Source organism: Urocitellus parryii, chromosome 9 (genome assembly GCF_045843805.1).
Source record: "Urocitellus parryii isolate mUroPar1 chromosome 9, mUroPar1.hap1, whole genome shotgun sequence".
NCBI lineage: Eukaryota > Metazoa > Chordata > Mammalia > Rodentia > Sciuridae > Urocitellus > Urocitellus parryii.
The window spans coordinates 43476869-43501156 of record NC_135539.1 but is presented as its reverse complement, the minus strand read 5'-3'; the positions used below and the strand labels follow the sequence as shown (position 1 = coordinate 43501156).

The window sequence follows — 24288 nt, the reverse complement described above, 5'->3', positions numbered from 1 at the left end:
TTTGCTGGGATCCCACTTAGGAATATGAGTTTATTTCTTCTGTAGTATATGATGGGGCCTCTTCCCAAAATTTAACTGGAAATTTTGGATAATTGGAGAGTTCTAGGACAGCGTGGTATTTTGGCTCTCCAAAGGCTATTTCCCTGGCTGTTTGATCTGCCAGGTTGTTACCCTGGGTCTGAGGACTATCGTCTTTGCGGTGTACAGGCCAGTGGATAATAGCCAATTTGTCTGGTAACCAAATTGCCTCCAGTAGTTCAAGAATTTCTTGTTTATTTTTGATGGTCTTGCCATCTGAGGTTAGAAGTCCCCTTTGTTTGTATATTTGTCCATGAACATGTGCTGTAGCAAAGGCATAACGGCTGTCTGTGTAGATATTCCTTTTGTAGATTTTCCTTTTGCCCATCTCAATGCCTGTGTCACAGCAATGATTTCTGCTTTCTGGGCTGATGAGCCCCTGGGCAGAGCCTGGGCCCAAATAACTTCTTTTTGACCTGTGACTACAGGTGCCCCTGCATACCTTATTCCATCCCGGACATAGCTGCTGACATCGGTGTAAAGGTCTGCATCTCTGACGGTGAGAGGAATGTCAGTCAGGTCTAGTCGAGTACCTTGGATGACATCCAGCATCTCTGAACAGTCATGAATTGGCTTCTCTGGATTGCTGTCTGGCAGCAGAGTTGCTGGATTGATGGCCAGGGATTTACTGAAGGTTAATCTGTCTTTATCTAGGAGTAGAGCTTGATTTTGAGTGAGGCAGACATTTGACATCCAATGATTTGTGGCATCCCTTAATAGAGCTTCCACTGCATGAGGGGCAGTCACAGTTAGTGTCTGCCCTAGGGTAAGCTTGTCTGTTTCCTTCACCAGAAGTGCAGTAGCCGCTATGGCTCATAAACAAGGTGGCCATCCTGATGCTACTGGATCCAGCCTTTATGAAATGTAGGCAATAGGCCTTTCCCATGGCCCCAGATTTTGGGTAAGAACCCCTTTTGCAATGCCCTTTTTCTCATGAACATACAGATGGAAGGGCTTAGAGATATCAGGGAGGGTTAGGGCCGGAGCCTGTGCCAGGGCCTTTTTTAGATTTTTAAAGGCTAATTCATTTTCTTCAGTCCAAACTAAGGGTGGGTTGCCCCCTGCAGTTGCAGTATATAAAGGCTTGGCAATCTCAGCAAATCCAGGTATTTGACGGCTGTACCCAACTGCCCCCAGGAACTCCCTAACTTGCCTTTTAGTAGTTGGGATTGGGATCTTCATTATGGTCTCTATGTGGGCTTGGGATAGTAGCCTTTTCCCTTCCCTCAGTTCATATCCTAGATAAGTAACTAGAGGATAACAGATTTGTGCTTTTTTTTTTTGGATACTTGGTACCCCAATTGAGCCAAGGTTCTCAATAAACCCTGGGTGGCCCTTAAACAGTCCCTTTCATCCCTTGCTGCTAGTAAAAATTATCCACATATTGGAGCAAGGTTATCTCGAGGTACTCACTGTGGAAGAGGCTCAAATCTTTGTTGAGTGCTTCATCAAAGATGGTGGGGGAGTTCTTAAATCCTTGAGGTAGTGGAGTCCAGGTTAGTTGTCCTGATATCCCCTGTTCCAGGTCAGTCCATTCAAATGCAAAGATGGGCTGACTCAGTTTTGACAAAGGAATGGAGAAAAATGCATCTTTCAGATCTAATATGGTGTAGACTGTATGTTCTGGTGGCAACATACTGAGCAAGGTATAAGGGTTTGGGACGGTTGGGTGTACAGTTTCCAACCGTTTGTTTACTTCTCTTAAGTCCTGTACCGGTCTGTAATCATGAGTCCCAGGCTTTTGGACCGGCAGCAAAGGGGTGTTCCAGGTTGACTGGCATCTAATTAGTATTCCCTCTTTTAGGAGGTGTCTGATATGAATTTTGAGGCCTTCTCTGGCTTCAGAGCTAATGGGGTATTGTCTAACCTAAATGGGCATAGCCCCAGAGGTTAGTTGGACTATGACTGGTGGCACATGTTTAGCTAACCCCAGAGGGTTATCTTCAGCCTAAGCTGCAGGAATTTCTTGGATTAATAGTTTTTTTCCATTTTCCCTCTGAAGCTTGGATAGGATTTTGAGAAAGCAGATATTCCTCACTTAATGGGCATGTTATAGTTAAGACTCTTGTAGGACTCTCCAATTGTAGTGTAGGCATCTCCCCTGAAAATGATATAGTTGCCTGAATTTTGCTTAGAAGGTCCTGCCCCAGCAATGGGAAAGGGCATTCAGGGATAACAATGAAAGAGTGAGTCACTGTTCCTTGTCCTACATCAACAGTCCGATCTGTGGTCCATCTATAATTTTTAATTTCTCCTGTTGCCCCTTGTACTTCCATAGTTTCATTAGTGAGGGGTCCTAGGGGCTTCTGTAACACCGAATATGAAGCCCCCTGTATCCACCAAGAAATTTACAGGTTGGCTCCCAATTATGAAGGTTACCATTGGCTCTCTTGGGAGCCTAGTTTGAAAGAGCCACGGTCCCCCTATTCTTCTAAGTTAGAGCCAGTTTTGGCTGAGGGGCTCCGGTCTGCAGTGGGGGAAAGTCTTTTCGATTTCGTTGGGGGCACTGATTTTTCCAGTGTCCATATTCCCAGCAATAAGCACACTGATCTATTTGGAGGGGAGTCGGTCTTTTGCCCCTGCCATGTGCCGCCTGCATCTGTCTGGAATTGAAAACTTTGGGAGACCTTAGTGCAGCTACTGTGGCCTGATTTACTTTCCTTGTCAGTAGATCATCCTGGCTCTCTCTGTTTTCAAACACCTTTTGGGCTATCTCCAATAATTCTGACCTATTCTTCCCTGCAAAGCCATCTATCTTTTGAATCTTTTTACGGATGTCTGGGGCTGACTGAGCTACAAAAGCCAGGTTAATCGCCTTCAGATTTGTTGGGTCCTCAGGATCTATAGGAGTATATAGACGGTATGTCTCTAGGAGCCTTTCAGAAACGCTGAAGGCGTTTCGTCTGGGTTTTGTTTCACCTCTGCTACTTTAGAAAGATTGGTGGGCTTGCAAGCTGCCCTCTTAAGACCCTCTAATAGAGCCTGGTGGTAATCACTGAGTGCTCTCCTACCTTCAGCCGTTCCATAATCCCAGTCTGGTCTTCTTTTAGGTAAAGCCAAGTTGATTACTTCCGTTTTCTCGTCATGAGTAAGAGAGTTTATTCCAGGCAGCACTTTAGCTGCTTCTGCCTGGATTCGCTCCCTTTCCTCCGTAGTGAAAAGGGTATGCAGAATCTGTTGGCTGTCATCCCAGGTGGGGAGATGATTAACCCGGAAAATCAATCAGGGAAATCAGGGAACTAGGATCCACGCTAAACGGGGGATTCTGTTTTTTCCAGTTGTAGAGATCCCTTGTGGAAAATGGTACATATATATAACGACCTTCTGGAACCTGGCGGAGAGGAAGGACAGGGGCGGGAGTCACCTCTACCTCTGGGATAGAAATAGAAACAGTGCCTGGGGGTCTGCCTGGGGAGGGGATAGAATCAGGCCTTCCATAGGGGCGACCCTGTCGGGTCTGGGGAGGTGATAGAACAGGGGCTGGCTTATTTGGGGAAGTGATAGCAGAAGGAGTGGTGGAATTAGGTAGTTGCAGAGGCTCAGGGGAGGGGGAAGGAGGCGGTGGTGCAGTTTTTGCAGCTGTCTCCATTGTTCCCTCACCAGCAGCAGGGAGATAAAGAGGAGCCCTAGTGTACAGGGGGGGGGGATTAGGAAATCCTCCTGAGTGTCCTGTAAAACAGGGTTCTTAATTGAGGGCTCCTGGGAAGTTTTTTTGGTCACAGTCAGGGCCTGCCCTCCCTGTCCATTCCAGACCATACAAACCTTCATCCAAGGGGGTGGATTAGTTGTTGCTTCTGCCCAGGGTAGGATATATCCTATTTGATCTTGGTGGCCAGGGTTGCCAAGAGTGGCATTAGTTACAGCCCATGCCACCTGGGGATCAAAGGTGCCCTCAGGGGGCCAGCCAACTCAAAAAGTGGGCCATTCTGCCTCACAGAAAGTTCGTAGGCGATTCTTGGTGATGGGATAATCATAGCTCTGCTTAACAAAAGAGGGGTAAATTTTATCAAAATTCCTTAAAACACAGTTCAAAGGGATATCAGGCTTACTTGCTTTATTACCCATTTTGATGTCCACTTTTCTTAAGTTTCACCACAGAAGTCACACAACAAAAGACAGAAAAAACATAGAACACAGAACAAAACACAAGGAAACACAAACCTGGCATCGAAACAGAAAAACAGAGGAGCCATGCAACGTCTTGCTAAAGCTCCAGGGTAGGAGTGCGTGCATGCCCGTCGGCACCTCTCTACCCTTCCAGAGGAATTCCCTACAGAACAGAACAGAGGACCAGAACGATTTCTCATTACTGTCCGGACAGGAGTATATGTGAACCTCACCAGGTTCTATCCTCAGAAGAGATCTCCCTTAACCAGATATCAGATGTTATAAAGGCGCCACTTACCTATGGAGGCCTCCTCCACCAGATGCTTGCTAATTGTTTTAGTGTGGCAGTTCACTCCAGCTCTCCAAGGACCAAAGGCTCACCCTGGGGCCTTGGAACGTATCAAGATGCGTACCCCCTAGAGTGGCTCTCCAGCCCAGAGAAGGTCCGACTTCAGAATTTCCAGCAGCCTGATATTGCAGTCTGGTCCTGCAGTTTGATCTCTCTGGGGAACTCCAAAATGTTAGACCACAATGCAAGAAAAGACCACTGACTCCAATTAAAATCAAATTAAAGCAAGCTTATTATTTCCACCAGCCGGGCTGCCTTGCCCCTCAAAATCGTGGGAGCCAAGGACAGCCCTGAGGCTTCTTTGTGGCCCAGTTTTATAGCCCAAAAAGTTACACAAAAGAGGGGTTACAGATAACAACACTCTGAGGAGCATAACACAAGTTTACATTTTTGCTGGCCCCCCGCATCAGAATTTATGGAGATCTTAGAGACTCAGAGAGGGTCGTTATCCGGCCAGGGAAGGCCAGAGTTTATGAGGCATCACTAAGGTTTAGGAAAGGGTTGTTATATGGTCAGGGAAAACCGGACATGGGTGAGTTCAGGGCACAGGCAGGCATTCCAATCAGATTTACAACATGAACTAATGGCCAGGCCATACAGACATCCTGATATTTTTACAGAAAACAGAAATGAATCCTTCATAACTTGTGACAAGCTGGCTTCTGATCTAATGAGATAACTAGGCTAGGTATATCATTATATATTAAAAAGTGTTTACGGGTTTCCGTAGTAAGGGTGCACAAGTCAAATACACAGTCCCGTTTTTTAAATAGTTTTTGCTGTAGATGGACACAATACCATTATTAGTTTGTTTGTTGGTTGATTTTTAATGCGGTGCTGGATGTTCAAGCCAGTACCTCACATATGCTAGGGAAGCACTCTACCACTGAACCACAATTCCAGTTCCCAAAGTCCTTTACTTATTCTTTTTGTGTGTGTGTGTGTGTGTGTGTGTGTGTGTGTGTGTGTGTGTGCTGTGCAGGAGATTGAATCCAAGGACTTTTATAAGAAAAACAAGAACTCTACTGACTAAGCTTTATTACCACCCCTATTCTTAGTCTTTTAACAATAAAATGAAGCAGTCTGTCATTCAAACTTTGATTCTGTGCCCAATTGGCTCAGGTAGGAGGAAGTGCCTGAAGCTTTGTCCAATCAGTCTCTTAGGTGAGAACTGTCCAATCCTCGCACAGCCAGTGATGAGGAGGAGGGCTTCCACAGTCTTCTGTTCCCTTTGTATCTGGAGCCTGCCATTCTTTCATTGTTTTTGTAGGCTTTCTGTCTTGGATAAGGAGCCCAGGTTTCTGTGCTACACAGAAGCTGAAAACAAATCACAGGAGAACACTGAGAATCCTGAAAGCCAGGAAATGGTAAGTGTGCCTTGTTGTCTTCAGACTGGGTAGGAAGGTTGTTTGAAGCTGACTGGAATGGCAGTGGCAGAAACTGGGAATTGTCGTCTCAAGAGTCTTGTGGCCAGAGGGTCTCTCTGTGGCAGCTCAATCTGTTATGCTGGAATTCAAGACCCCCAAAAGACCACCAGAGACCAAGAGGGAGGTAAGCAGCAAAGAGGTGTTTATTGCAAGCTAGCTCAGTCCTCTGTGCGCACACAGCAATTGGTGATGCCGAGAGGCCACAAGCTCAGAGTTTGCAGCAGTTTTATACACTCTTTGGGGAAAGCAAGGACTTCACATACATCATAGCATCTCTTAGCAAATCCTCACACACTGCAGGAAAATCACAAAACAACTCTAAAACATGATTAGCAAATTCACTGGTGGGAACAATTTGGGTAGGGAAAATTTGTTAATACAAGAGGGGGATTCATTTGAACTGATCGGTTTAAGCCAAGAGGGGTGTTTGTGCTTAATTACATGGTTTCCTAGCATGTTATCAACCACCATAAACTACTGGGTGGGTCATCTGGCATCCCAGGTATTTCCCTGTCTCATGCTGACTGGTGGCTGCTAGGGGATTGCTGTGGATCCCCACCTAGCCTGATTGAGTCTGGGAAACTTGGTACAGAACATCTCTCCTGTTATTTGTAGATAAACAATTTAGCATGGTGGGAATGTGCCTAGGAGTGCTCTGTGGGTCTTTCCAAGGACAAAGGTCATGCCCCTTCATTGGACAGGCTTTGCTTGAGGTAGAGGCTGGTTTTTCAAGTCTTCATTCCCCTCCCCGCCAACCCCGCCCTTTGACTACTCCTGTGAAGCTTAAATCAGCAGTTGAAAACCTGGACATTTTGTTCCATAATTGTGTGGTGTTTTCAGCTTCTTTCTGAATCTCCTTGTGGGCATCTATGTGCTATGAGTCCAGCATGTCCCTGGATTGTGTGGTGAAGACTGGGATAATTATCAGGAGAGAACCCCAACTCCTTTTTTTTTTTTTTTATGCATGAGAGAGGCTGTGTATTTTAGGGCTTGTTACACATGAGATTTTTTGTTTGTTTCTCTCTCTCTCTCTCTCTCTCTCTGTGTGTGTGTGTTTGTGTGTGTGAGTGTGTGTGTGTGTTGTTTTCTTTTTGGTACCAGGACTTCAACTTGGAGGTGTTCATCCAGTAATTTACATCCCCAGCCCTTTTTTTTTGTATTTTTATTTAGAGACAGGGTCCCTTTGAGTTTCTTGGGGCCTCACTAAGTTGCTGCCGCTGGCTTTTAACCAAGCTCCTCATGACTCCTGAGCTTTGTAAATGTAGGAGAAACAGTATCTCAAATCCAGAACAAGAATCTGAAATCCAGAACTTCAGTTTAGCTCTTCTTAGTCTGAGAATAAATCCCTAGTTTTCTAGCTCTCTCTTCACATATCCAAATATAGGGTTTTCTGTTCACAGTGAATAAGTATAAAATAGAATTGATAGTAAAATGACTGTGTAATCAGGTTAATGGGCCTCATTAAACCACACCTGAAGGCTAAGGGAAATGTATTAGGCTAACTAGAAGATATATTAATGAGCACCATTAAGGCCTAATTCAAATGCAAAAAACCTTGAAGCCCACTTGTGGAAACACCTTCAACAAAATCCTTTTTTCCTGATTGAAGTTGCATAAAGGAGGATGGGTCACAGAAAGGCTGAAATTGAAATCATATAGTAGTCAAGATGCCTTTTCCAAAGCCTTTTTTAAATAAATTTTGCTCCATGTTCTGCCCAAAACCATCAGTAAACTTCTAAGATGGCACACCAAAATGAGTTTTTTCTGGTAACATTCCCCATCCCACATGGTTGGACTTCTATTCTTCAAAATTTGTGAGACAAGCACCCAAATGCAATTGGAAAAGTGAGAAATTTTGGTTCATCTCAAACTCCACTTTCAGCATTATCAATTATTATTTTCCCACGTCTTATTTTTTTTTAAAGAGAGAGTGAGAGAGGGGAGAGAGAGAGAGAGAGAGAATTTTTTATTTTTTTTTTTAAGTTCTCGGCAGACACAACATCTTTTGTTGGTATGTGGTGCTGAGGATCGAACCTGGGCCGCACGCATGCCAGGCGAGCGCGCTACCGCTTGAGCCACATCCCCAGCCCCCCACGTCTTATTTTGAATGGATGCATTATTTGTAATGTTTTTCATCAAAAACTGGAGGGCATTTTAAAAATATTTGTATTTATCCTTCTGAGCTCTTCACATGAGAAGAAAGCAGAATAAAATTAGGTGACATTAAAAAGAATGAATGGATCTTAAATCAGATTTATGTGTCCCAATTAATGATTTTTAAACACTTTAATTGGTTCTCAATTGAGTTTTTTGTTTGTTTTTTGTCAGACAATTTCATTAAAATGACCCATAGAAACATTCCAAACATTTCAGTAATTTTTTTTCTCCTGGTGTGGCAGGAAAAAAAAAAAGTAGAACTAACTTGAATTTAAATTACATGCAAGGTTAATCTTTCTCTCTTATATTCTCTCTCTCTCTCTCTCTCTCTCTCTCTTTCTTTTGTGTGTGGTACTGGAGATTGAACCCAGGGCCTCATGCTTAGAAGGCAAACAGTCTACTAGCTGATCTATATCCCCAGCTCTATTTTTTTTGGTGGGGAGGAAATCAGGGATTGAAATCAGGGGCACTCTACCACCAAGCCACATTTCTACCCTTATTTTGTATTTTACTTAGAGACAGGATTTCACTGAGTTTCTCACTGAGTTGCTTAGCACCTCACGGTTGCTGATACTGGCTTTTCAGGAGATTACAGGCATGCACCTCCATGCCTGGACAACTCAATTTCAAGGGCTAAAATACACAGGAAGTTAGGCCAAAGGCCATGTCAATAACTTGGTACATTATCTGAAAAAATAGTTTATTAGTTGTTGATAGAGCTTTATTTTATTTACTATATATGGTGCTGAGAATCAAACCCAGTGTGTCACTTGTGCAAGACAAATGAGCTACCACTGAGCTACAGCCCTGCTGCAGTCTGGCTGGGCACAAAATCATGAGCCACCACACACCTTATAGATTCAAACAGCAACTCTTTATTCCCGAACTCACACTGGAACTCTACATGTGTTCTTTCTGGGGAAATCCACATTCTGGGCAAAATCCACCTCCACTTGGCTCTGTATCCCAACTGGGACTCCAGGAGCGGGTGTGCCTGAGGCAGCAGGATACGCCCTATTCCCAGCAGGGTACACCTTAAACCTGGAACCGCCCTAAACCCAAGGAGCAGGATACTCCCTAAAACCTGATCCACCCTAAACCCGGATCCGTCCTGGTCCTTGAGCAAGGTCACCTTACTCAAGCATACATGCAATGTCACTGCAAATTACCTGAGTCTAAGACAAGCTCATGTCCACAATGGAGAGTCCTTCCTCTAAGCAACATGGGGTAGGCTGACAAGAAAATTTTGATGTGTCATTCCTACTTGGCAATGGCTCTCAGCATCTCCCCCTTTCTGATTAATTAAACAACAAGCAATGTGGCTTAAGGACCTTGCCTGGTAGGTTGTCCAATTCAACATATGGTTCTTACCCGTCATGGGAAAAACTGACCTCTACGTGTCAGCCTCCTGTCTTAGGTTGATACCACTGCAATTAGATCATACCTGTCACTGACTACTGGTCCAGCATACCACCATACTTGTGGATAGGCCTATGCACCAGTGGGGGGGGTTAGGTTCTTGCCTCACCTCTGTTGGCCCCCAAATTTGGCATTGGTGCCAGTGGGGGGGTGAGGTTCTTTGGTCACCTCTGTTGGCCCCCAAATTTTAGACCATCACTAGCAGAAGGGAGGAGGATACAGAAATGCCATGATGCCGAGCCAAATGACAGCACACTGGTGACACCATCAGCAAAGATATGCCAGCACTACCACAATTTGATGCACCAAACAATAGTTCACAATGCATACAAGTGATATATAGTCCAGGCAAGTTCTGCAGGCAGTTCAAAGCAGAGGAATCTATCAATATGTCCATTTCCTCCCAAAGTAAGTTGACTCCTTGATTGAGCATTACTTGTTGAGTTATTATTCATTGATGCATCAGTTTATACAGTTTACTGTGATAGCTATCATAGAAGCTGTTGTTTGGTTTTATCTTAGTCTTCACCAGCACTGGGATAGAGATAGGAATTCTGGCAATGATGCTAAAGAGACATTATCCTGAACAGAATTATTAAATATAATGAAAAGGAAAGGTGAAAGTAAACAAATAGATCTGTTAACCTCCTTTACAAACAATCCTTAACAGCTATTTACCTAATTTAAATTAAACCATTTAAATCACGTGAATAAAAAAAATAATAATAATTCGGATCCATTTTTTCATGAGCGCTCCTCATATATGATATATGGACATAGGCACACAAAGACATACAACACAAAACACAAGAGTGCACACAAACATACAACACATAAGACAATAGTAAAGGCCTTGTAGCTTTACCTAGGTGAAATCTCCATTGCAATGTTTAAAAACTCCACAGTCAAAAAATAAAACTGATCAGAAAAACATTAACCTAGGTTTGTATGAGCTCAAAAATAAAATAGAACTTTATGATGTGGGAAAAATGCAATAATAAAATAGATATTTAAAAAATCACCCTGGTTAATCACTGTCGCAGATGTAAGAATAGCCAAGCTGGAGCTCTGGATATCAGCTGTTATGGATTTGAGTCAAATCATCTTCTTTTTGGTCTGTAGAAATTGCTTTAGTTAATCTCTCTGGAATCTAAATCGGCTGCTGTTCTCCCTGTGGAAAAACACAAACAGAACCCCGACTCCAGACAATCATTGGGTCAGGACCTTTCCATTGTCCTGTTAGAATATCTTTCCAAAGTACCTTAGGCTTATGTACATTTTTTGGATACATATGTCTTTCCGCAACACTAAGTCCTGATGAATCCAAATTGAAAAAGTTTAGAGTAAAAAGTGTTATTTTAAGTTTATCTTTGGGAGATATATACCCCTTAAAGATCCTTTTAAATTTAAGTCTTCCAAAAGCATTTTGTCTTAGTTTTTAGAATTACTTTAGTCCTTTTAATTTTTTGATGTGGTTTTAAATTAATTTCCTTCTATTTTAATGTTTTCTAAATTGGCTCTTGTCTAAAAATTTTAACACCCTCATCTGAGACTTCTAATTTTTGCAACACCAGAAATTAAAGTTGATGGGCCTTTTGAAAAAATTACTAATAATCTCCTTATTCTTTTATCTAATATTTGACTTTAAACTTTTCTCTTTTACTTTTTTCTATCTTGAATTCTGTATCTAATAGTTGTCTTAGCTTTTTGTATTTTTTATCTGAAATATCTTTACTTGACATTTTTAACCATTTTTTTAAATTTTGTTTCCATCTTCTAAGGTTTGTACATTTATAATTAGTTGCTTTTATTTCTCTTAGTTTTTTTTCTTCCTATTTTGAGTTTGAAATTCTTGTCTTCCTACATCTTTTTTATCTTCATACATCTTTTGTATCTTTTTACATCTTCTCTATATTTTTTTTCTTTTTAACTTTTTATACTTCTGTCTTTAAAGTTTTTCACTTCAAATTTTTAATCTTTTTTATCTAAATATCTTTTTATCTTATTTTCTTCCCATTTTCATGGTTTTTTTTCCTCCATCATGAAGGCATCTTAACCACCTTCAATTTAACCTTTTAAAGCCTTCCAATTATCATCTATACTGTACTTTTAAATGTACTTTTTCACCACCTACAGCTTCACTCTTTTAAATGAGGCTTAGATTCTGTTTAAATTGCTTAAATGTAAGTTTACATGGCTGCCCTTCAACAAAAGGCTTTTTTTTTAAACTCCATTAAGAAGCTTTGTCTCAATCTGCCATGTACAAATACCTTTTTTCTTCTTTCTTCCTTTCTAAAGATTTTAAAGTAAGTTTAGTTTCCTCAAAATCTTTTTAAATGGCATTTTATAACTTTTCACTTTACCACACAGAGATTATCTCATCTAGAAACATTTCTTTTTCTTTTAACCTTCCATATTAAAATATATTTCCACATCTTGAATCTTTTTATATCTCTTTTTTCTTTTTTCCACCATGAAGGTATCTCAACTACCTTGCTTAATTAAACAGAAGGGGGGAAATGCTAAGAGACACAGCCAAGTAATATGATGCATTGCATTTTTGTTTGAAAGGTAAAGCCAACTAGCCATTGAGATGATATGATTATGTTAAGATTTACATTCATATGGATATTGGACCCTGCTGTTCACCTTGGCCTGCTATGGGACTCCTGGAGAGTTCCCATTGGTTGGGGAAGTGCAGTAGGAGGGAATTCCAGGGGAGGAACTTGCTCAAGGGTTCCTCAAGAATGCCAGGAGAAGGCCATGTGGGTGGATTGGCAATCTTCCCCGGTGCGGAGGGAGCATTGGTGGTAGTTTCAAAAAATAAAGTTTGTTCCTGCTTGAGTGGCTCATGATTTTGTGCCCAGCCAGACTGCAGCACAGCCCGAGTCCCCTGATACTTTTTAAGGGGGATACTGGGGATTGAACTCAAGACCACTTGACTACCAAGACACATCCCCAGGGTTGTTTTTTACTTTATTTAGAGAAAGGGACTCATTGAGTTGCTTAGCACCTCACTTTTGCTTAGGTTGGCTTTGAAATTTTGATCCTTCTGCCTCAGCCTCTCCAGAAACTGTGATTAAAGGCCTGCACCAACACACCAGTCCCTGGTACATTCTTAATACCTGTTTTACATAGATTTTAACCCGTAGCCTTAACTCTTTTCTAATATATGTTTGGATTGAATCCATGACCTAGAAATCAGTGAAATAGAGAATCAAGTTTTAATCTCCAACCCTAGTTTTCATTATCACAGTGTCTGAGTTAAGATTCCCCACTGAAGAATTTACTGTGTGTTGTGTTCTCATTCTGACCTCACATATGTACCTAGTTCTGAGTTTTATAGCAGTCTTACACAAGTTGTCCACAGACACCAAATCTCTTGCAGTATTTAGAAAACACCAGTATGTGAGTCTTTCCTTGTAAGGGACCAGTTTGAAGTTTAAGTGTGTAGTTTCTGAAGGGACTAGTTGGATGCTCTGCAGCTGGAAGGCATTTTCTGATATACTTTTTATCTAAAAGGCATTTCATTTGTTTCCTTTTATTACTGTGAATAAAGATACAAATAAAAATAGAAGTGCAGCAATATATTTAGCAAACAGATTCCAATTTCTTTACATATATACCCAGAATTATTATTACTAGATTGTATGGCATTTTTTAAATCAAGAATTATTTATTTATTTATTTATTCTTTATTTAAATACTGGAGATTAACCCATGGGCACTTTACCTGTGTGCTGCATACCCAGACTAAAACACTTTTATTTATTTATTTATTTATTTATTTATTTATTTATTTGTTTTGGAGGCAGAGTTTTACTGAGTTGCTTAGGACCTTGCCAAGCTCTTGTGGCTGGTCTTTAATTTGAGGTCCTCCTGTCTTATCCTCCAAAGCTACTGAGAGTACAGGCATGTACAACCTTGTACTGTTATCCTAAATTATTACTAGTGGATTATGTGGAATTTGGAGGTGGGGGGGCTTTTAAGAAACCTTAACAGCTTTATAAAAAAATTATTTATTAAATTTATATTGTCACCAACATTTTTACATATTTGTGTACCCTGGAATCCCTGTTATTTTTCAGATATTTGCTTTATTTTGTTTAGTTTGGTACCAAGTATTGAACCCACGGCATGCTTACAACTGTGCCACATCCACAGTTTTTTTTTTTTTATGTTACATTTTGAGACAGGCTCTCACTAAGTTGCTTGGAGCTTTTTATGTTAGTGAGGCTGTTTTAATTAACAATTCTCCTGCTTCATTTTCTTGAGCTTCTAGGATTTCAGGCATGTGCCATCACACGTGACAATTTTAGATTATTATAATAGCCATTCCAACAGCAATGCACAGGCTACAGGAAATCTATTTGATTGATGCATTGAATCCCTGAGGCAAGTTTATGTGAAGTAGCCAGTGTAGGAGTGTTATGTTTATGTAAATATTTCATGGGAATAAACAGGAATCTTTTGTTTTTTTCTAAACCCTTTTGTAAATTACTGTTGGAAATAATAGTCCTTAAAAGTCCTAGAAAACCAATGTAAATTCATTGGTTTGCAATTTACAGATATTTGTACATGCTCAATCACCTGTTCAACTAAAGCTTAAAACTTCAGAACCTAGTAACTTGAACAAAATTTATTAAAGTTGAAACACTCAGTGCACAAACAAATTTCTTTTAGGAGCAATTGGTAGTTGTGGAGTTATTAGTATAATTAGCAGGGTTGGGGTAGTTCTCCAGAAGTGTTAAAATCTCACTCAGGGTATTGATGATTTACTGTATTTTACACTTTTACTTCCACATTTCAATACTGCCAGCAAAAACAGTTGAGAAAATATGCTGATAAATGTCTTGAGATAAACTTGCACCTTTGATATTTGTCTATTTCTTTGCATTGATCCCAGCTCATGAAACAGTTAGAAATACATTTTTGATACCTAGAAAATCACCATATTTTCTTTGCCTTAGATACATGTGTATCACGTCCCCCACATTTCTCTTTACTGAGAGTCATTCTGTCCATTGGGAATTTGGTCACAAATGTGGTACTTTGCTCAAGACAGAACTATTGCCCAGTATAATTCAGATTTTCCTGACAATTTAATGTAGATATTTTCTAAGTTGTCCAATGTATCTTAATCATTCTACTCATTTATGACTTTAAAAAGAGACCCTTATAATATTAAGTGTGTTTATAGGTGGAAGGATGATCCATAATTTTAATATTCTGCTTCATTTTTAAACATCATTTCCCCCTTAATATCTGCCTTTTTGTGTGTTGCTCAGGTTGTAACTCAGTACCCTGCACCTTATGCACACATGCTTTACCCTGAGCCATTGGGATTACCAGCATATTCCACAATGCCTCACATTTCTTTATTTTCTATGGGTTGTAGAAATCTGTAACTATGAAATATCTAGTCTGCTAACTACACTCCAAAGACCTATATTTCTTTTGCTTTTGCTTTTCAAACACTACTATGTCCAAAATAAAAAGCCCACATTAGAGGAGCAGATGAATCAAGGTGCTTTGAGTGACGAGGATAGCTCACATTCTGAAGTTCAGCAGTCACCAGGTAACTGTTTCCACCAGAAAACAACAACAACAAAACAAAACAGAGATAAGGGGGCTAAGGTTGTGGCTCAGTGGTAGAGTGCTTGCGTAGCATGTGTGAGGAACTGGGTTTGATTCTCAGTGCCTCATATAAATAAATAAAGATCCATCAACAACTCAATGTGTGTGCACACACACACGCATATGCACACACACACACAGATAAGCCCTCATGAATAGATAAGCCAGCCCAATCATGATCTAATAAGCTGTACAGTGATGCATATACCAATTATAAGTGGAAATCAGAATTCTGCATATTTTGTGAGGAAATTCTCTGTAATACAGCAGTCATCTTATTGATACGATTTTTCTTTTCTTCTAACTTAATTCTGGATCTTTATTGAAATGGTATTAACTTGTGCAGACATGTACACATTAGTTTGGTTCTAAAACTTACACAGTACCTTACACCAAATTAGGAAACAGATATTACAGCTTAGATATTAGGTCAAGGGTTAAGTTGCAAAATAAGATCTTTGTCTTTAATTTATTTGAGCTCTACAGTGAAGGCTTTGGAAAGATACATTGGCATGATGCCTTCAACTCCTGAGACTCTCTCTTCTCTTTTATGTTGTCTGACATCTAAAATGGGAATAAATCTGAATCAAGCATCAAATTGTAAACAATCATCTCTTTTTGGACCCTACCTTGTTTGACCTTTCTGCTCTTCCTGAGGGCACTGTCACTCCTGCTTTTTACTTTTATAGAGAAATATTGATTAAGAAGTGTATTACCACACCTCCTGTATGGAATTCAGGGGTCCAGGCTCTTTGACTCCCCAAAGTCAGAGGAGCCATAAATCTGAAAATGGAATGTAACCACTCTGAACTAAGATGTGCTGGAGGCTTCAAATAGAGTTAGTTGTGAGGATGTAGTTGTAAACACACACACACACACACACACACACACACACACACACATATATATATATATTTGAAATTAGAAATTTTATTTTTCTCATGTAATGATATTATTCCTGATATATTCATTTTTGTGATTATAATAAATTTCAACTGTGTCTTGTATTTTTTTTTAGTGTACATATTAGGAAAGTTAAACCTTTACCTTTGCCTCACATTTTACTTATATTGGATATTAGGCGAATGCTTCCCAGTTGATAGCTTGAGCTGTCTTCTCAGAAAAATAGATCAGAAAAGTTAAATTAAAAAAAAAATATATATATATATATATTGCCTATTATATTATTTTCAATAATTAACAATATGTATGCATATAATACATGTTGATATCACCCTATATACAAGGCTAAATTTAAATATCCTACTGCCAGACTAGATTCCAACACTTTAGGGAAACCTTATTTTTATAAATGCTGCTGTCTCTACTCAAATGTAATCACCTTAAAAGAAAAGTAAATGCACCCAAGAACATGCCAATCCTGATTCAATGTGGCCTCATTCATTTCTGGGGTTGATGCCATGTACTGTCACTTGGATAGTAGGCTCAGTGGATTCAGACTCAGAGGGCAGGACTTTTCCAACCAGAGGCTCTTGGGTGAGAACTCTTCAAACCAATATACAAGGAGTATGAAATGTCTGGCTTCCACTATATGATTCAGTTTTTATCTCTGGGGATTGGCATTCATAGGGATCCATTTCTAGGCTTCCTCGTCAATGCTCAGGAAACCCAGATTGTGCTGCCATATAGATGATACAAAATCTATAGAGAGAATGTAAGGCACAATGAAAGCCAGAGAATAATGGCTGTGCAGAGTTTTGAGACTGCATCTGTAGATTGGAATTGCAGCCAAATTGGAAGAAGGTTCAAACAGCAATGGCTGTGGCTGGAACTGGTTTTGGTAGATGGGAACTACCCAGCAAAGTCTCTAGTACTGCAAAAATAAATCCTTCTATGGAGCAGTTAATTTATAAGTCTCCTCTGGCCAATCAAGTAAGAAATATATCAGCAGCTGACATTTTGGAAATTCTGTTCTCTTCATTCATGGTATCTTCAATCATGGTCTGAAGATCAAGTGGACAAGTTTGTTCTGAAAGCCTGACACCTCCCCATATTGTGTGGTAATGATTGCTGTTTTCATCAGGAGAAAATACCAAATCCAGGTGTAATTTTTTTTTCATTTTATCTTCATAAAATTTTGCTGAGTTGCTTTTCCTTCCAAAACTTTTTGAGAAGCAGGGCCTCAAATTCACAGTTTTGGAAATTATCTTTATTTTTTTTTTATTCAGGTCTCATAACATATCCTATATATTTATTTTCTTGTTCACATTCTCAAAGCCAACTTTATTACTCAATAAAATAATAAACTGTTTCTCATTATATTTCAAATAGATGCATTATTTTTAGCTATTTTTCCAACACTAGATGGCACTGCTTATGATATTTTTTTTTAGTCTGTTGGTGGGTATTTTATATGAGAGAAAAAAAGAAAAGATTCACTTGACTCTGTAAAAACAATGCTCATTCATGGCCCTTCATTTTCTCCCATTGATTTATAGGTACCTTATTGGAAAGTATTTCAGTGGGGATTCTCCATTGTAGACTTGACAGGATAATGTGTCCTCATGTCACTTTCATCCCTTCTCTTAGCTCAGGGGTTCCTGAGGTACCCACAGCTCTCATGTCTATATACTTTGGAGTGTATTTGTGTCTTTGTGTCCTGTCTTTCCAAGAGAAAGAAGTCTGAAATCTGGTGTAGAAATTATCCTGCAGTTTAAAAAAATCTCCTGGTACATCCTTTATTTAAAGACACTTTATTTCTTTTCTTAACTACGGACAATACTGCTACATAAAAATGGGCATGCAGTTTTTCTTTAACTTCCTCATTCTAACTCCTTGAATTAGAATCATGGTCCAAATTATTTTAACCCGGAATTAATATACCCAGAATTAACTTAACCATGTTATATGTTAGTTGTATTTTAAAGGCTTTAGAACTTAAATCATTTAAAACACAACATTTAAAATTAAAAAAATGAATTTGCTAAACTTGTATTCTCACCAAAAGTGTACACTTTTGATTTTTTATATACCTATAGTTTCTTGAGTCTTTTTTTATTTATTATTAGCTTATTGAACAAAATCTGTTCTCTCTCTCTTTTTTGGGTAAAGGCAATTAGGGATTTAACTCAGGGACACTCAAACACTGAGCCACATCCCCAAGCCTATTTTTTATTTTCTTTAGAGTCCTGTCACTTAGTTCCTTAGTTTCTTGCTGTGGCTGAGTCTGGCTTCCTCTCAATCCTCCTGCCTCATTCTCCTGAACTGCTGGGATTATAGGCATGCACCACCACACCTGGTGATAAAAGCTATTCTAAAAGTTGTGCTTTGCATAAAATTGTTCACTGTTTGACTTCTGAATCAAATCCCTGATTGAAGATTGCAGGGTCCAGTGTGTCATGTAGCAACAGAGATTGTGTGTTGCAAACATTTCCTGGGGATTAACAGACATGTTTTCTTATTAACCCCTTCTCTGCATTATTGCTTGGGATTTTAGCAGCCCATCAAGAATCTTGCACATCAATGAAAAATTACTGGGTTTTGATCTAGGGGAGATTTGCATGTGATCAGCAAACTTTATTCCCATAGCTTGAGGATTTAAATTGGCCTTCTCTTTGGGGTCCTTCTGCATAAGCCTCTTGCCATTCTTTTGCAGAGTATTTATTATACATGAGGAAATTAGTTTCTTCCATTGAATGAAATATAATAAGAGATAAGACACTCAGTGCTGAAAATTTTTTATTCTGGAAATAATTGGCAGTTCTGGAATTTTTACAGGGGCAAGCCTGAGATTGGAGCTCTTTGTTTGCTCAACACTCATAAAGGCATCAACCAATTTCTTTGAGTTTTAACTTCTTTCTCCTGATCCTAGGAGTTAAAGCCCATGGATGTCGTAGACTGAACATAGATAACTATCACTTTTTTCAATCATCTTAGCACTTATGAATGTGTAGATCTTCAAAAAAAACTAAATTAAGACTGAAAGCACACACAGAAAAACTATTTAGAGTGTCATATATATGGTCCCAGTCTTACTCTTTGCAGGGTGACACTGGCTGTTGGACTTTCTATTTTGATTATATAGCATATTCTCTAAGGCTGGACTAAAGCCTAAGTCTATGCTAGCTTTTTAAAATCATCAATTGACAGATATGTTTCCATTTGTGCATATATATATATATAAATCTCTCCACTATTTTTTTAATAGTTTGCCTTAGAGTGACTTGAAACATAATATATGTATTAAATATATCTATGGATTGAGAGAGAGTCAGAAGCTCCTATTCTTGTATATTTCCAACATCACTCTCAATTAAAATATGCCTTTTATTTTTGTTGCAGGATTTAACCCCAGGGCCTTGTAGATTGTAGACACAAACTACACTAGTGAATTCTGCCTCCAAGTCAGTCTTTCTTTACATTTGACCATGTCATTCATTCACATGTAATATTGTTCTTCAGATGTTTAGACTTATGTTGGCCTTTCAGTTTGTGTTAAAAATACATAAATTTTATATACATATACATTAACTTTGGATTTTGCTTTCAATTATGTTGTCTTGATTTTATTATTGCAAAATATTTTTCCCATTTAATTCAGAGTTTGGGAGTGAAATATATGTAAAACATTTAATATAAATTTTAGAAATTTTGCTCTGATCTCTTCTTCCATTAAAAGTAAAATATGCTAACACTTTAATGGGTTTATATTTTAGATTTAAGGGGAATTTTACATCTTGATAATGATGATTTTTATCATGTACACAAATGGTGTGCATGAACAATTTTTTTCATGATCTTTTGTGTATTTATTTGCATATTTTGTGATTTACTCTACATATTTTTGAATATATGTATGTAAAATATTATTTATATGTGAAATCTACATAAAACTAGTTGATGATTCACAATATAATTTTAACTGGATACATTAGTATAAAAAATAGGTTTTGAACTTTTTTGTAACCCACCTATTTCTCCTTATATCTTACTCAATGTTCATTGTCTTTTCTTCATGTTCTATTTTTCAATTGTTTTGACCAATGCTTCCATTTCCTTATATGTTATCATGGTTCAGATATGAAGTAATTTTTATAATCATTCTTCTTCTAGGTAATGATCATGTATTTTCAATATCCAGTTTTTCAAAGAAATTAAAATTTTACTTTCTCTTCATTTAATGAAGATTTATTTGCTCCATGTGTTTATTGACACTTTTTAATTTTGTCTCACAATGTTTTTTGATTTTGCCATTTTCTAATATCTAAAGCTATTGAGCTATTCTATGATTATCAAACCCTTATGTTTCTCCTTATAAACTGGCTGTTGAACTCACTTCCATTTTTTTTTATTAGAACTGAAGTTGAATTCAGAGATATTTCCTCACTGAACCATATGCTTAGCTCTTTTTTAATGTTTTCCTTTAAGACAGTTTCCCACTTAATTTTTTAGGAAATTGCTACATTACTAAGACTGGCTTCAAACTCACAATTCTCCTTCCTCATTGATCCAAGCAGCTGGGAGCATAGGCATGTGCCACCATGCATAGCTCTTACTTTCTCTTCGTTGACATCTGTGTTTTTGGTTGGTAAGGTTAGCTTTAAACTTGGAATCATCCTGCCTTAGCCTCCTTCCATCCTTTTTTATATTTGAAGAATTTTTTTTCATAGGTGAGGAGGTCATTAGTTTTTTCCAATTTCTAACTTCAATTTGTACCCTTTAAATATATCATATCATAAATATATCTTATTTTAATATTTCCCATTTTTTAAAGGTAGTATTTAAGTTTGTAAACAAATAATGATATTTCTGTCTTTTCATCCTTATTTTATTATTATTATTTTATTATTTTGAATGATTGAGGAAAGGTGTGCCATACTACTCAGCCACATTCATACTTTTTTTTTTCTAAAATTTTGTGTAATCATATCACTAAGTTGCATAAGCTGATGTTGGCCTTGCAATTATTCTACTTTTTCTTTCCAAGTATATAACATTAGAATCATGCACCACTATATATAGTGTTTAAATATCTTTCTTATTAAAAAAAACTTTGACTTATCTTATATTTTTATTTATATTAAATTATTTCTTTACAGTGAATGGTTTATTAATTCATACCAGAAAAGAATAAAATGGCATTATTTGTTAGGCAGATAGCCAATTGTTTCAGCAGTTTTGTTTTTTTGAAAGGATGTTCTTTAATTCTTTTATACTGCATTACAGTGTTTTTTTTTTCTTTTATTGTCTAAATGGCCAGATTCTTTTAAAGGATTCTGCCTTTAGTTGTATAGGGCTAATTATTCATCTCATTATGAGGTCTATACTAAATGCTATAATGTTAAATCCTATAGTCATGTGTGCCAAAATGTTTTTATTAATGATGGCTTTCATGTGCACTAATGTCTAAATTATAACCTATGTATGTAGTGGTATATAGCACCTAAGACAGTGTCAGTATGCTGTATCATTTTTAAAATAACAGAATCACCATACAATGCATATTCCATGATGTATCTGCATCATTAACTAAGAAATCATTATATGTACCATACAAGTTACAAATAATATAAAATTTGTAAATAATATAAAATTTTTACTTATAAATCTTCTCAGAGCTCTTTTAATTTAATTTGACTTCTAAATGCAACATCTGACATTACTAGTAATTTTATGCTATTTCACTGTTAATGGTTTCAAACTTTGCTCCTTGGGTTAGTATTTTTTTTTCTTTTTTGAGAAAATTGCCTTTGTCAAAATATTTAGATTGATATTTAGCAATGAATTCTTACTTTTATTTTAAATGTTATCATTTAATAGTATGATTTATTTTTTATCTCAACTTAGACACATTTTTCAGGTTAAATGATATAATATATCACATATTTCTTTTTCCTGTGGTTCTGGGGATTGATCCCAGGGCCTTTTGTATGTGAGTCAAGCACTTTACCAATAAAGCCATATCCCCAGTCCTATTTAAGGTGTATTTAAGCTGTATACTTTTATGTTTTGACATATAAACACATCCAAAAAAACAAGATCAATTAACAATTAATTTATGCATCACCCCCAAAGTATTTTCTAGTGCCCTTTGTTTTTTTAGTTGTAGATGAACACAGAGTATCTTTATTTATTTTTATGTGGGTGCTGAGGTTCAAAACCAGTGCCTCATATATGCAAGGTAAGTGCTTTACCCCTGAGCTACAGACCTAGTTCACTGAGCTACAGCCCCAGCACTCTAGTACCCGTTTATAGTCTTTCTTTTATACTGTTTCCCACCACATTTCATGAAATGAATCTGATCTTATTTAACAAGGCCAATACTGGACCAGCATTGAAACTATACAGATCAATGAATTATTACAAAGGGAATATACTACATAATCATTATTTCTATCAAAAAATAGAACATTAATGATGCTACAGAAAATACCTTCATTTCCTTTTACTTTCAGTATATCCTTCAATCTTCCTCATGGGAACTTCAATTCTTTTTTTTTTCCAACAATTTTTTTAAGTATTATTCTTTTGAAAAACAAAACAAAATGAAAACAGAACTAGGATCATTTATTTATTTAATTATACAAAAAAATGTGTAGAATTTGGTAGCTCACTTAGTAGGAAACCAAATCTGATAACAATCATGTTTGATGCATTGTTGGTGGAGCAAATATGAGGGTTATCCAGAAAAGAGAAGACACAGGTGCATCTCAGAATGTCAGGGTTGGGGCATTAGGAGTTTAGTTATGAGAATTATCTGAGCATAAAAATTTGTGGGATTGTTCAAAGGAAAAATTGTGGTTGTGAGTTACTGGAGAAAATTTGAGGAAGCTCAGGTAGACCAGGTCAGGAAGTAGAGTCATAGTATATATAAGGAGGATGAACAGTACTTGGAGAGGAAGGAATTACAAGTCTAGAGAAAAAAAATTGTGTGGCATCCTACTAGAGCTCTAAAAGAGAGAATCATGTGTGTGGCATACTTATTTAATTACACCATTAACTCCTGGTTTTTAGGAATTTCCAAAAATGAGAACACTGGCATAAGTATTATGCTGTCACAATATTTCCTGTCTTCTCCCACTTAGGATCCAAAATTTCTCATCTGTGCACCTTATACATCCTCAGCAGTTTCTTCTTTCTCCTCAGATCTATTCTCCTACCCCTAACCACTTTTTCTTCTGTCCTTTTCAGTTTACCTTTTCTTACACTCTTTCTTCATTCAGATCTTTGAATCTCAATTATACCACTTTCTCTATGCTTTTCTCTGAAATTATTGTGGAACTGGGCATAGGTCCATTGGAATCTTGGTTTTGCAGGGCCATGACTTAGGGGGCCTCGATGATAAAAGGAGGTGTCAGATGCAGTCTAGTTTGGTGAAAGCAACAGTTGCAGCTACCTATTGGAACATTATAAGAATATTTTGGTGTCAAAGAGTAGAATGTATGCATATGTTGGTAGTACCAAACTAATATCTAAAGTGTCTCTAAGATTTTACATGGCCAATGGAAAGGTTTTACAATTCTAACACATTAGATGTTGGTAATTTTTAGTCTTTTTTAGATGTTTTGCCATTCTATTTCATGTTTTCCTTCTTGGTGGGTATGCCATAGTAAATTGGCTTTAGTATTAAGTTGCCTTAGTGGTAGGAATTTAAACTCTTACAAAAGTTGAATATTTTATTTTTTGTTAAGTGCATTTAGAGATATTTTGACTGTGATTTACTCTTTTGGTATGTCTTTTTCTCCTCACAAATATAGCTGTTAGACCAGGATGCAAGAAAAGAACATTGACTCCAATTAAAATCAAATTAAAGCAAGCTTATTATATTGACTGGCCAGGCTGCCTCTCCCACCCCAAACCGAGGGAACAAGACAGCAGCCGCAGCTTTCCTGCAGTCCAGCTTTATAGCCCAGAAAGTTACACAAATGGGGGTTACAGATAACAAAACTCTGACAAGCATAACACAAATGGTAGTTTACATTTTTGCTGGCCCCGATATCAGAATTTATGAAGGTCATTAGAGCCTCAGAGAAGGTCATTATCTGGCCAGGGAAGGCAAAGATTTGTGAGGCATCACTAAAGTTTCAGAGAGGGCTGCTATCTGGTCAGAGAGCCAGGCATGATTGAGTTCAAGGCACAGGCATGCATTCCAAG

At 37.9% G+C, this 24288-nt stretch overlaps 1 protein-coding gene across 1 annotated transcript in view; it reads right to left on the bottom strand.

The window, feature by feature from the left end:
* The window catches only part of LOC144256980 (uncharacterized), a 149317-nt gene that overhangs the window by 4230 nt on the left and 120799 nt on the right, over positions 1 to 24288 (bottom strand). Inside the window, 7 exon segments of the mRNA XM_077802916.1 lie at positions 77 to 382; positions 385 to 1359; positions 1362 to 1450; positions 1453 to 2062; positions 2064 to 2408; positions 2735 to 2919; positions 3090 to 3225. Of these exon segments, the coding sequence (XP_077659042.1) occupies positions 77 to 382; positions 385 to 1359; positions 1362 to 1450; positions 1453 to 2062; positions 2064 to 2408; positions 2735 to 2919; positions 3090 to 3225 (2646 nt within the window).